The following is a 12,149-nucleotide window of genomic DNA, read 5'->3' on the forward strand; positions in this document are numbered from 1 at the left end:
GTGGCCCTCCTTCTCCAGTGCTCACTTTCTCGGGGATGGGGGACGTGTGGTCTCACCTCATCTGGCCATGAGCTGTGAGAGGAGACATCCGTCGATGGCAGAAATGCAGTGGCTTGTTGCTGAGTGCAGCCCTCGTGGCCCTCCACAGCCCCCACTTTCTCGGGGATAGTGGACGAATGGTCTCTCCTTCTCCACTCCGATGTATGTGCTGCCGGTGCACGGCCTTGAGGCCGATGAGATGGAAGAGGAGAAACAGAAGCAAGGCATGAAGCAGGCAGCTCCAGCCTTCTGAGGAGTCATAACACTTTCGCTTAAATTGCCCAAGAATCACCTACCGTGCACATTGGCTTATGTAAACTTAATGAAAATACACATGAGGCTTTCCAAATTACAGGCTGAATCTTATTCTATTAAATATAACTGTACAGAATTCTCTAGGTGATAGCAAAGTGATTTCTAGGCCTAGGCTGAGTGGAATGGCTTGTTTATTGGAAACAATTTTCAATATTAGTGTAAATTTCAATATAAAATAGCTTAGTTGATTCTTTCCTTATTTTAAACCAAGATTTAACATATATTTCTTAAACAAGAGCATATAATCTTTTCCCTCAAAATGTAACACGTATGGGGACAATTAATGTGATTAAGTTTTTTTATTAAAGCAGAAAGACAGCTTATATTTCTAATATTTCTAAAAGCTTTATCAGAGGAGTGATTATCAAGCATAAGACTTTGGTTTGTACATTCTCTCAATTCTCTTTAATGTCTTTCCAACAGGCTTTCTTGATTTATTCTTAAATTGCATGTTGTATAGGAACCCTGACCTTGACGCAGAGACCAGCCCTCACCTTGAGCCATATACACTTTGTCATTTCTGTGCTCAGATACCCAGTACCTCCAGGATACCATGAACCATGTCCTGAGCTGCGTCAAGAAGGAGAAGGAACGGACAGCAGCCTTTCAAGCCCTGGGGCTACTTTCTGTGGCTGTGAGGTCTGAGTTCAAGGTCTATTTACCTCGTGTGCTGGACATTATCCGAGCAGCCCTGCCCCCTAAGGACTTCGCCCATAAGTAAGCATCTTTATTATTTCACCTTCCACCCCATTTGGTTGGAGAGAAAGGATGCTCCATCCCAGTTTCTGTGGAGCTTAATCCTGTTCTCTGCATCATTAACCAGCAAATTATATAATGAATAGCCCTTCCTCAGTTGAGCTCTGGCCTTTTCCAAATGAAGTGACATCGATGTAAATATTTGGGAAGCTTGAATACCTGTGAACGTATTAGATACCAGTGCTGTTCTCAATATGTATATTACTTACTGGGAATCTCCTAGTTCTGTTCTTTTCTCTGGCTTTCAAAGGTCTTACTCTGATAACAACTAAAGTGACGATTCCCAGACTGGAAGTGAGGAGACCTAATGGTCACCCTTACCCTCATCACTAAAGTTGGATACATTATTCTTCCTCTCGAAACTTCCCAATGAATAAAATATGAGAAAGACCTTCAGCACCCTGCAAAGTGGCGAGGCTGGGGTATCTTCTCTAAGTCTCGGGGTCAGAGTTCATTAGAATTGTGTCTTCATAGTTCCCTGTGTTAGTAGCAGATTGTGCTAGTGAATTACTGAGCCTCGCCCATCTCAAGCCCAGCATTCTCCTCACAGGGAGAAGAATTTCTTCCCATATGATGGCTGTGCCCTTCACTCCTGGTCTCTGACCTGCATGTTGCTCAGTTTGCTTCCTAAATCGGTACCTTGGCCAGCACCACACTAACCCTCGTGGCGCCTTTTGTGTGAATTCTGAAGTGGGGCCCCTTACTCAGGAGACTTTACTGCCATCTGCTGGACATTTGTTGTAAATATACAAGTCTGCAGTGACGGCAGTGTGATGGGCCCCCCAGGTCACCTGCACACCCACATGGGGTGGCCCCGTTTGGGTAACCTGCCCTCCTTGCGCCACGGTGATTTTGAGGTAGGACATCACAAAATGCCATTATGTCTAAACTGGTCACACTTGGGTTCTCTGCAGGAGACAGAAGGCTATGCAGGTGGATGCCACGGTGTTCACCTGCATCAGCATGCTGGCCCGAGCCATGGGGCCAGGCATCCAACAGGACATCAAGGAGCTGCTGGAGCCCATGCTGGCAGTGGGCCTGAGGTAGGTGCCAGGAACCTGAGCTGTCCCTGTCTCAGTTAGTATGAGGCTCGAGCCACAGTCCTGGGTCTATGTGGAAAGAAAGAGGCTGTTGGCATATAAAATTGACTAGGTAGGATAGCTCACACTAAATACACAGGCTGATTTCAAATCCATGTTTCATCACTAGCTTGCTTGGTGATTGTAACTAAATTATTTAACTTCTCTGTGCCTTAGCTTTCTAGTCTGAAAAGTGGGTACAATAACAATTCCTATTGTCTAGATTTGTCCTGGGGATTAAGTAGAAGAGTTCACGAAGTGCTGTGTGTTTAAGAAGTGCTCTAGTAATGTTTGCAGTTGTCGTTTATATTGTTACGGGCAAATTACTTAAGCTCCCTACATTTTCGTTCTCTTTGTCTATAAAATAAGGACGATGCTGTCAATCTGCTTCCCAGGTGGCTTATTGAGACTTGGTTTTAGTGGCTAAATTATAGTAAACAGGTTTGCTCATGACAAAATCATAGATTGTTTTGAAATCCGGAATCAGGCCAAGAGAGTTTAGGATATATATTCAATTTTATAGTATTCTTTCTGCTGTAAGGACCAAGCAGAGATGGGACCCAGTCCCCATCCTGGAGAGAAAGGGCTGTTTCTTCTCCAGAACAGACCAGATGTCACATGCCCTTGTCGTGACTGGTTTCCCACCCTTCAGCCCTGCCCTCACAGCTGTGCTCTACGACCTGAGCCGTCAGATTCCACAGCTGAAAAAGGACATCCAAGATGGGCTCCTGAAGATGCTGTCCCTGGTCCTTATGCACAAACCCCTCCGGCACCCAGGCATGCCCAAGGGCCTGGCCCATCAGCTGGCTTCCCCTGGCCTCACGACCCTCCCTGAGGCCAGTGATGTGGGCAGCATCACCCTTGCTCTCCGAACTCTTGGCAGTTTTGAATTTGAAGGTAAGAAATTGTGGTGACTCTTGCCAAGAAAGTCAGTGATACTGGGAATCTGGAGAACAGATTGAGGGTGCCTGGAATCCCTGGCTCTTGCTTGGGTCCTGGAGACAGGGTGGCTGATTCTGCAGCAGCTCATCCTTCCTGTATTCTTTCCATATATTGTTAATTCCTATCTTTGTTTCTTTGTCTCATACAAAGACAGGAAAAGTGGGTAGGGGGTACAGATATTTTGAAGAATAGTATGCATTAATCCAAAGAACTAATGCTGCAGAGGTGGACTCTGCACCTTCTTACCTCCCTGTAGCTGAGATGGTGTTTAATGCTTTAAAATGTATAAGCAGGGCTTGGGGTGTTTTCGTTACTATGGCTGTATGATTTCCAAGAGTACTGTACTGTGCAGTTCAGTTTGGAATTCCAAGCTGCAGAAAAACCCACATTAACGCCCTAGGGAGATATATTTCAGGAGAGAAAAATGCACACGTAGATGAAATTTAAGATCACGTAGGTGGTACTGGTCAAGACTACAGAGAAACAGCAAGTATAAGAAGTCTAGATGTGCTGTCTGAGTACTTACGGCGTCTGTGATTTCCTGTGTCAGTTTCTCCAGTTACACTGATTAACACTCAAGATAATTTATTTCTAATGAATAGCAAGGAGTTATAAACTCAGCCTACATCAAACTCTCTTTTTGGTATTTGAATCTGGAAACTAAAATAGACAAGGTAAATTTGATCAAAAATGGTTTTTCTCTCTGGGAATATGTAAAACAGTGTCAGAATAAAACAAAATAATTCATTTTTCAAAGGAAATAGAAGATTAGGATGGAAGCAGGGAGGAACTGTCTTTTGTACGTCTCCCACTTCCTTCTCCATCTGCCTTTCTGCCCATTGGAATCCCATTTATTACCTTTTAAATTTGAGAGAAGAGTTCTGGGTCAGTATCTTGCTGATCAATATCTTGTTGAAAATTAAATTAGTAGACACTAAGTGGAAATCGCAGCCAGTGAGTCTCAGAGCTGCTGTCCAAAGCAGCGATGTTAATTCTGTCTTCTCTCTGCCTTTGTATCCAGGCCACTCTCTGACCCAGTTTGTCCGCCACTGTGCGGATCACTTCCTGAACAGCGAGCACAAGGAGATCCGTATGGAGGCCGCCCGCACCTGCTCCCGCCTGCTCACGCCCTCTGTCCACCTCATCAGTGGCCACGCTCATGTGGTCAGCCAGACTGCAGTGCAAGTGGTGGCAGATGTGCTCAGCAAACTGCTTGTGGTTGGGATAACTGATCCTGGTAAAGTTTGAGATGCAGTCAGTCTAGGGAAGTGTAGGTGCCAGGTGCAGTTAGAAGTAGCCAGTTTCCTTACATGGCCCTTCTGAAATCCTGCAGCCTCAACAAGCTGATGTCCAGCTCCTTTTCTGGCAAGGCGTTAGGTTTGGCCATGGCAGCCTATTGTGTAAGATAATCAGCCTTAAGTTCTGTCATCTTTGTCCTGTCAGTAGAGAAAATGACAAGTTCGGTGGGGTGAGGGTGTCTGGAGTCCCCTCTCTAGGATGATGGCAGTGGAGGCAGACTTGGGAAAGGACTGGAGGGATGAAGGAGTAGAAGCACTGAAAGGCTCACTTGCTCTTGCAGACCCCGACATCCGCTACTGTGTCTTGGCGTCCCTGGACGAGCGCTTTGACGCACACCTGGCCCAGGCGGAGAACCTGCAGGCCCTGTTCGTGGCTCTGAATGACCAGGTGTTTGAGATCCGGGAGCTGGCCATCTGCACTGTGGGCCGGCTCAGCAGCATGAACCCAGCCTTTGTCATGCCCTTCCTGCGCAAGATGCTCATCCAGGTGAGGGTGTGATGGCCACCCCTCGGAGTGGTGGGGAGGGCACGCTCCTGTGAGCACTGTTTGGGAAAAGAGAGGAGGAAGGGGGAAAGGGTTGAGACGCCTGGTAGAACCCACATTTGGTGCCAAGAGTCCACATGTTTTCCCGGCTTGGTAATTGTAGTTCACGTGTTTATCACCTCACAGGCCTTTTGTCAGTGTGACTCCAGGAGGCCTCCTAGGCCCAGGGTGACCTCTCATGCAGCTCTTCTTTTTTCCTGGCAAGTCACCAGCAAATCCACTTCTGGCTCCTCTTTTCTGCATCTGCTGCAGAGGGTGTCAGTCGGCACAGTGCCTCTCTATCCTTCCCCTCGTAATTCTCCCACTGATGCCAGGCCATCCACAGGGGCCAAGCACAGGAGAGGCCCCAGCTCTGTTTCTCATTATCACTGCCCTGCTCTGTGGTCCCTGGCTCCCTGGCTGTCTTTGCTCAATAATGCCAGAGGCCAAGCTCAGCTGATTGGACTAGAGCCTCAGGTTGACCTTGCTGCTTGGGCTCCTGAAACCTGTCCCCTGGTTTTTGTCTTCATCTACCCAAGTAAGTTCTCTGGCCACCTGGTGAGCAATGCTTGGGGTCCAGTCCTGCCTGCCTTGCGTTACTTCCACCCACCTCTCTGGGTCTCGGCGTGGCTTACTTGGTCATTTCCCGTCCCTTCACTCCATCCTGTCCCTACCTCACCCTCAACTTCGTGACCCTCCCCATGGTTTCTTTTCAAATAAATAAACGCTTCTAACAAATAAAGCACTTAAACATAGAAAATTATAAATATATGTAACTTTTACCCTAAAGAAATATCATTTATTCACAATTTATTCTAATTAAAGTGACAGTGAATAAAGTCATCAGTGAACAAATAAATATTATACTTATATTGTCACGTATGCTTTTAGGTTAATGGTTTATTTCTTAACTGCTGGCCTGTGTTAGGGGTGCCTATCATTTTAAGTCTTCTTGAAATAAGTAAAGTTTGGGGAAGGAAAAGAAATCATTGTTGAGCCTGCCAGCTCAAACTGTACTAAGTAAGCTTGATAAGGATATAATTCCTAATGAGAATATCAGTATGTTTATTCAGACAACAGATGTTTTGAGCACCTGCTATGTTCCAAGTACTGCTGGGTGCCGGAAGCACGTCAGTGAAGCAGCCAGGGGTGGCCTGTGTCGTCGAGAAGCTTACAGTAAGCTGTCAGGCCTTCTCATTTTTCTGATACTGGAAAATGTGAAGCATCATTAAATGAATTTACTCTGTACTAAACTCAGCCCTTGAAACACCAAAATTTTATTTCATTTTATTTTTTCTGTTTTATCAGAAAGCTCAAATCTGGAAACACTTTATTAGCAAAAGGAATGAATAAAACAAGGGCTGCTTGGGAAAAATTTTAAGTAATTTTTCTTGGTTTTAAACTTTGATACAAGTTTCCGCATGCTGAATTATACATTTTCATGCCTTGGTAAGGGACCGTACCCAAGTGTGCTGTGGTCTCTTCTTGGTGTCTTGATCATCAGGGAGGGCACTGAGTATTGTTATTACCCACTGCCCTTGCTCAGCAATGCTCTTTGGCTCTCAAGTAAATTGAGGACTCTCTGATTTGGCACCAGCTGTCCCAGAGAATTGTGCATTCCTCCCTGGAGCCGTTTCCTCCCAGACAGTCATCTCTTGCAGTTACAGGTCTGTTCTTAGTATCCCTCTCCATCCCTTCTCACTGCTGTCTGTTGTGACCTAGTGACAACAGGCTAGGGGCATCCAGGAAATTGGGATTATTAAAGCAATAATCTAAGACAAAACATTAACTTGGGGACTCCTCCTCTGGGTAACTGAGTTAACATGAGCTTTGTTTCTCACTTTTCCCACTGTGCAGAGGTTTCCTTCTGGCAACTTCAGCTCTCCAGAAGTTTGTCTATATTAAGTTGTTTGTGTCTGTGTACCCAGGAGCATAACATGCTGATTTGCTGGTGTTTTCAGCAGGTTGGTTAGATCACACGTTATCTCTGTTCATTAAGATTCAAGGGGATCCTGTTGGTATGATCCCTGTTTAGGCTTATCTAGAGGTACCCGGAACCACTGCTGAGTTTCGGTATTTCTTTCAACATCATCTGTCTTTGATTCCATTCTTATTATTTATAGCTACTCTGAGTAATTTGCTGACTGTAATCTGCAAAGATTCCAAAAAATCTGCAAAGATTTTTTTTGCGGAGAGTCCTTCCATCAGTCTTTATTTTTGCAAAACGCTGTTGACGGTGAGCCCTGTGTTTTCTCAGTCTCCTATGGCTGCCTGCACTGTTAAATGCTGCGTTTCACAGAGGACCAAGGGCCCGTGGAGCACTAGGACAGACGGAGAAAGGGCTGGTTTCAGGCAGTTTTTCCTCTTGTCCCTGCTGTCTCCAGGACTGTTGTGTGCGCGGCAGAGATGGCCTTGTTTGTGGCGTATCCCCAGTTCTGGTTCCTTCCTCTAGTCCCCACCTCATTCTCCCTTCAGACACACAGCACCTGTTGAGTTTCCTCTGCCATAGAGAGCCTTTCTTCCCTACAGATTCTGACAGAGCTGGAGCACAGCGGCATTGGAAGAATCAAGGAGCAGAGTGCCCGCATGCTGGGTCACCTGGTCTCCAACGCCCCACGACTCATCCGCCCCTACATGGAGCCTATTCTGAAGGTAATCTGCCACAGAGACAGGTACTCTCTCTCCAGGCCGTCTTGGGACAAAGGGAGTGTTTCATTGTTCACTGGCACACTGAACAAAGTAGATCATTTCTTTGGTCCCACACTCAGGGACAAGAGCCCCATCAAGCACCTGCAGCTCAAGAATACCAAGAATTGCACCAGTTGCAGGAAAGCGCTCCCCTCCTGATGTAGTGTTTTAAGCACATCATCAATTATCAAATGTGCTTGGAGAGGAGAAAATAGCAGCATAAAGTAGCTCCCCCAAAGCGAAGAAATAAGTGAGCTTTAAAATCTGAGGCAGTGGGACTTCCCTGGTGGTCCAGTGGCTAAGACTCTGCACTCCCAATCCAGGAGGTACAGGTTCAAGCCCTGGCCAGGGAACTAAGATCCTATATGCCGCAGGACACAGGCGAAAATATATATTTATGAGACAACCTTCAAATCTGAATATGTTGAGTCATGTGAAGTGTGTCACAACCTATGTGAATCTGGGTACATGGTCACACAGATGCAGTTTAGAAAAGCCATGGGAAACATTTGTAAATCATGGCACTTCCTAGCTCCCTCCTATGTCAGACTTGTGTACAGTATGGAGAAAGGAGAATTTACATTCCAGAGGAACCCTGGATTCATAAAGCTGGAGAAGTAATTTATCTGTGTCTGAGATGGTCTCTGGGGTGAACTTTACTTATGTGAAAAGAAGTTTCCTAGTCAGCTCTCACCAGCATTCATTTTCTTCTACCTTCTTCCATAGGCTTTAATTTTGAAACTGAAAGATCCAGACCCTGATCCAAACCCAGGTGTGATCAATAATGTCTTGGCTACAATAGGAGAGTTGGCTCAGGTAAGGTGACAACTGTTTTTTTCCGTAGGATGGGAAGAATGTGATTATACCTCCGATGAGGTCAAAATACTTCTTAATGCCATCATTTCTAATGCTGTCTGCCACCTCCTTTTTCATTTTGTAGGTTAGTGGCCTCGAAATGAGGAAATGGGTTGATGAACTTTTTATTATCATCATGGACATGCTCCAAGACTCCTCTCTGTTGGCCAAAAGGCAGGTGAGTAACACTACTTCCTCTTTGAACAGGACAGGCCCATGAGGCCAGGGACCTCTGTCACCTTAGTGTCCCCAAACAATGGCTAGCACATAGTGGGTACTCGGAAACATTTGTTGACTTAGTAAAAAGAAGAAAAACTTGGAACCGAATTAGCTGTCATCCTGACCCAGAGTTGCTGTCAGTGTTAGAGCTGACCGGTTCCGTTTCCTCTAGACAAAAAAAAAATTACAGATCATCCGTCAGAGCTCTGGCCCCCTAAAAGGAAAAAGAGTGCCTTGGCCTCTGGCTGTAGAGGCCAACAGAGCTCCAGCCCACCCTCCCCAGACCTAGTTTCTCTTTGGTCATTGAGATCGTTAGGTGCCTAGACTAAAAGTAAGACCAACCTTAATTTCCTTTTGGGTCAGACTTCTCCTATCAATCATCCATGGTGAGAAGGACTATGTACTTCCTTTGAGAAAGGCAGGACTGCTCTTTAGCTTTGATCCATTAACGGTTGTATTGGTTTGTAGCCTTGTTTTTATGTCCCAGCTCTCGGGATTTGTGTTTATGGTTAATGTCTTCACTGGAAATTCTTTTCTTGTAATAGCCTTTAACTCTTTGTTACAACCATTTAACAAAGAGTACGAAGTATGTTTTCTTTTCTCTCTTACTGGCTGTATGAGTCATGTGACCTTTTTCCTGTCCAGGTGGCTCTGTGGACCCTGGGGCAGTTGGTGGCCAGCACCGGCTATGTGGTCGAGCCCTACAGGAAGTACCCCACGTTGCTGGAGGTGCTGCTGAACTTTCTGAAGACTGAGCAGAACCAGGGTACACGGCGGGAGGTAGGAAGCTTGTCAGACTTAGTCTTTACAGACTTGCTGGGAGAATGGAGAGAGCGGGAGATGTTTGCGGCATTAACACGCTCCAGCGGTGTTGATGAGACTTTCTGTCCCTTTCCGTTTTGTCCCTGTAGCTGGGAATGGGAGAGGAGTGTCCGTGAGCGCTGTTTTGTTGTAGTCAGGTGCTGTGATGAATGTTTTCCTTTTCCCCCGCCCCTTTCCCACGCAGGCTATCCGTGTGTTGGGGCTTCTAGGGGCACTGGATCCCTACAAGCACAAAGTGAACATTGGCATGATCGACCAGTCCCGGGACGCTTCTGCCGTCAGCCTGTCAGAGTCCAAGTCAAGTCAAGATTCTTGTAAGTTGAGGGGACCCGTGAGTGGCTTGCCAAGTGCTTACCTCACAAAGCCCTCACTGGCCGTGTTTAGAAAGAGCCTGGTGCTGGATAACTATGAAATGATCCCTCACTGGTTCACTTGGTGACTTTTGAATGGAACGTCAGTAGTTTCCTCTTGAATCATAGGAAGGGCGCTGTGTCTAGAGTCTCCCTGTTTGCCTGCGTTTTTTGTTAAGGGTTAACAGACTATGTGCTCACTTTTTGTGCCGATGAGAAAGAGGTGAATTATTACCCCATCACCTTTGTTCATCTGTCATTCTTAGTGCCTGTTTGATGTTTTCTCTTCCCGTGGCACCCAAGGAGGAAGAGGGTAGAACTGATTCTCCCAATTTTAATTGATAGGGAAATCTGATGCAAGGCTCAGAGGGCATAGAAAAGCAGAACCCGAATCCACGGTTCTTTTTCCATCCAGTGGTCTGGCCCTGGAGTTCTTTGCCTTTAGATAAACAGCCTGAGAGATTGGGTAGGGCCTGGGGATGCTGGCAAGTTTTCTAGACTTAACCCACTGTCTCCATCAGGCAGACTTATCTGAAAGTAGGAAAGTTCAGCAGTGGCTTCCCCATCCAGTTCAGCAAAATAAAATAAATAAATAAGTAAAGAAACTAATTTGTTTCTGAACTCTGTGGATGGGCTCCTTCTGCTTCCAGTGTGTTCTGTATGTTAGAGAAGTGTGCCTGTGACGGTGCCCTGTCAGACCCCCGGCTGTCAAGCGGAGCCCGAGCCATGTCCTCCAGGTGTTCCTCTACCCTCAGCACTGTGTCATCCAGTCTCTTGGATGTTCTGTTTCTCAGTGTCCTTACTGTGCTGCTAAACACCCCTTTCCCCACCCTCCATACCCTCCTCCAGCCCCAGTCCTTGAGATCCTTGTTGTTCAGGTCAGGTAGCATTTGTTGCTAACTTGTCTCAATTCCCCAGGGGGACCAAGCAACTGCTGAACAGATGTTTGCCTAATTTAATCCCCCTTACTTTCACTTGGGGAAGTAATTATTTTTATTGATGGTTTCAGCTACAAAGTTGTGAACTGGAATGATAAGAAGCTAAATTAAACACAGCAATTTAAAACAAACCCATCATGTACTGTTTTAGGCTTTCATAGTTTAGATAACAGACAAGCCAAAAACTGTGTGTCCTTCATGGTGAGAGCCTATTCATTGGTTCCTAATATACCCTGTATTCCCAGTGCTGTTAGAATGTGGCAGGGAGAGAGACGCAAATGCTAATGAGTGTCTGGAGGGTTTTTGTTTGTTGTTAACCATGGTTTGTCCACAGTGAGAGTCGCATGTAGCTCATGACCCTCATTGCTGTTTGGTCCTAGCTGACTACAGCACCAGCGAGATGCTGGTCAACATGGGGAACCTGCCTCTAGACGAGTTCTACCCGGCCGTGTCCATGGTGGCCCTGATGCGCATCTTCCGAGACCAGTCCCTCTCTCACCACCACACCATGGTCGTCCAGGCCATCACCTTCATCTTCAAGTCCCTGGGGCTCAAGTGCGTGCAGTTCCTGCCCCAGGTCATGCCCACATTCCTGAATGTCATTCGGGTTTGTGACGGGGCCATCCGGGAAGTAAGTGCCTAAACCCCTGGCCCTTGCTCCTCCCTGCCCAGTGCCTGTGTGGAAGGTCCATCTGTGCCTTGGCTTCCTTATGTACTCTGCTTGCCGTTACTTCCCTGAGCTTCTGACACCTAGGTGTGCAGGATTCATCAGCTCAGCCCAGCTTCCTGTCATACCATTCAGGATGGCTAAAAGATGAGTGGCTGGTGGGACGGAACAGCATTGTTATTCTCAGTAATCTAGTGTTCAGTCCAGTAATCTGATGGAACATCCCACAGTGGATTTCTGATTTCTTCTTCATGACTAGATTTAAGTCACACACTTGTGGGAATACTCCAGAGGTGCAGTTACAGTACTTCTTATTGGATCTGGTAATGTCAGTTTGTCCTGTTATTGTTGGTCCTAAGTTTGAGCTTGTGGTAAGGTTGGTGTCTATCAGATCTCTCCATGTAAAGTTACCTGTTTCCCTCAGTCATCAGTAGCATGTGGGGTGATAACTTGGAGACTGTGTGACTGTCCTCTTCCCCAGCTACCTTTCACCCAGTGATTTTAGCCTCCATTGAGGATCCTTGCTGAAATCAGTTATCATGCTGTTTGTAAAGTAATGACTTTAGTTCTTTTATTCCTTCTGCTTCTAATAGCTGGCATTTTTCTGTAAAGAATAATTTTCTCCTTTCCCTTCCTCTTCCTCTCTCTTGGTCTTTTT

General features: G+C 46.2%; 1 protein-coding gene across 2 annotated transcripts in view; it reads left to right on the forward strand.

Moving 5' to 3' along the window:
* The window catches only part of MTOR (mechanistic target of rapamycin kinase), a 125,223-nt gene that overhangs the window by 12,280 nt on the left and 100,794 nt on the right, over window positions 1–12,149 (forward strand). For both annotated transcript variants that reach the window (XM_052654066.1, XM_052654067.1), the window contains exons 9-19: window positions 885–1,071; window positions 2,025–2,153; window positions 2,842–3,086; window positions 4,153–4,368; window positions 4,711–4,916; window positions 7,482–7,604; window positions 8,367–8,456; window positions 8,581–8,673; window positions 9,360–9,494; window positions 9,721–9,850; window positions 11,205–11,455. In XM_052654066.1, coding sequence (XP_052510026.1) covers window positions 885–1,071; window positions 2,025–2,153; window positions 2,842–3,086; window positions 4,153–4,368; window positions 4,711–4,916; window positions 7,482–7,604; window positions 8,367–8,456; window positions 8,581–8,673; window positions 9,360–9,494; window positions 9,721–9,850; window positions 11,205–11,455 — 1,805 coding nt within the window. The remainder of the gene's footprint in view (window positions 1–884; window positions 1,072–2,024; window positions 2,154–2,841; window positions 3,087–4,152; window positions 4,369–4,710; window positions 4,917–7,481; window positions 7,605–8,366; window positions 8,457–8,580; window positions 8,674–9,359; window positions 9,495–9,720; window positions 9,851–11,204; window positions 11,456–12,149) is intronic.

This window comes from Budorcas taxicolor, chromosome 16 (genome assembly GCF_023091745.1).
Source record: "Budorcas taxicolor isolate Tak-1 chromosome 16, Takin1.1, whole genome shotgun sequence".
NCBI lineage: Eukaryota > Metazoa > Chordata > Mammalia > Artiodactyla > Bovidae > Budorcas > Budorcas taxicolor.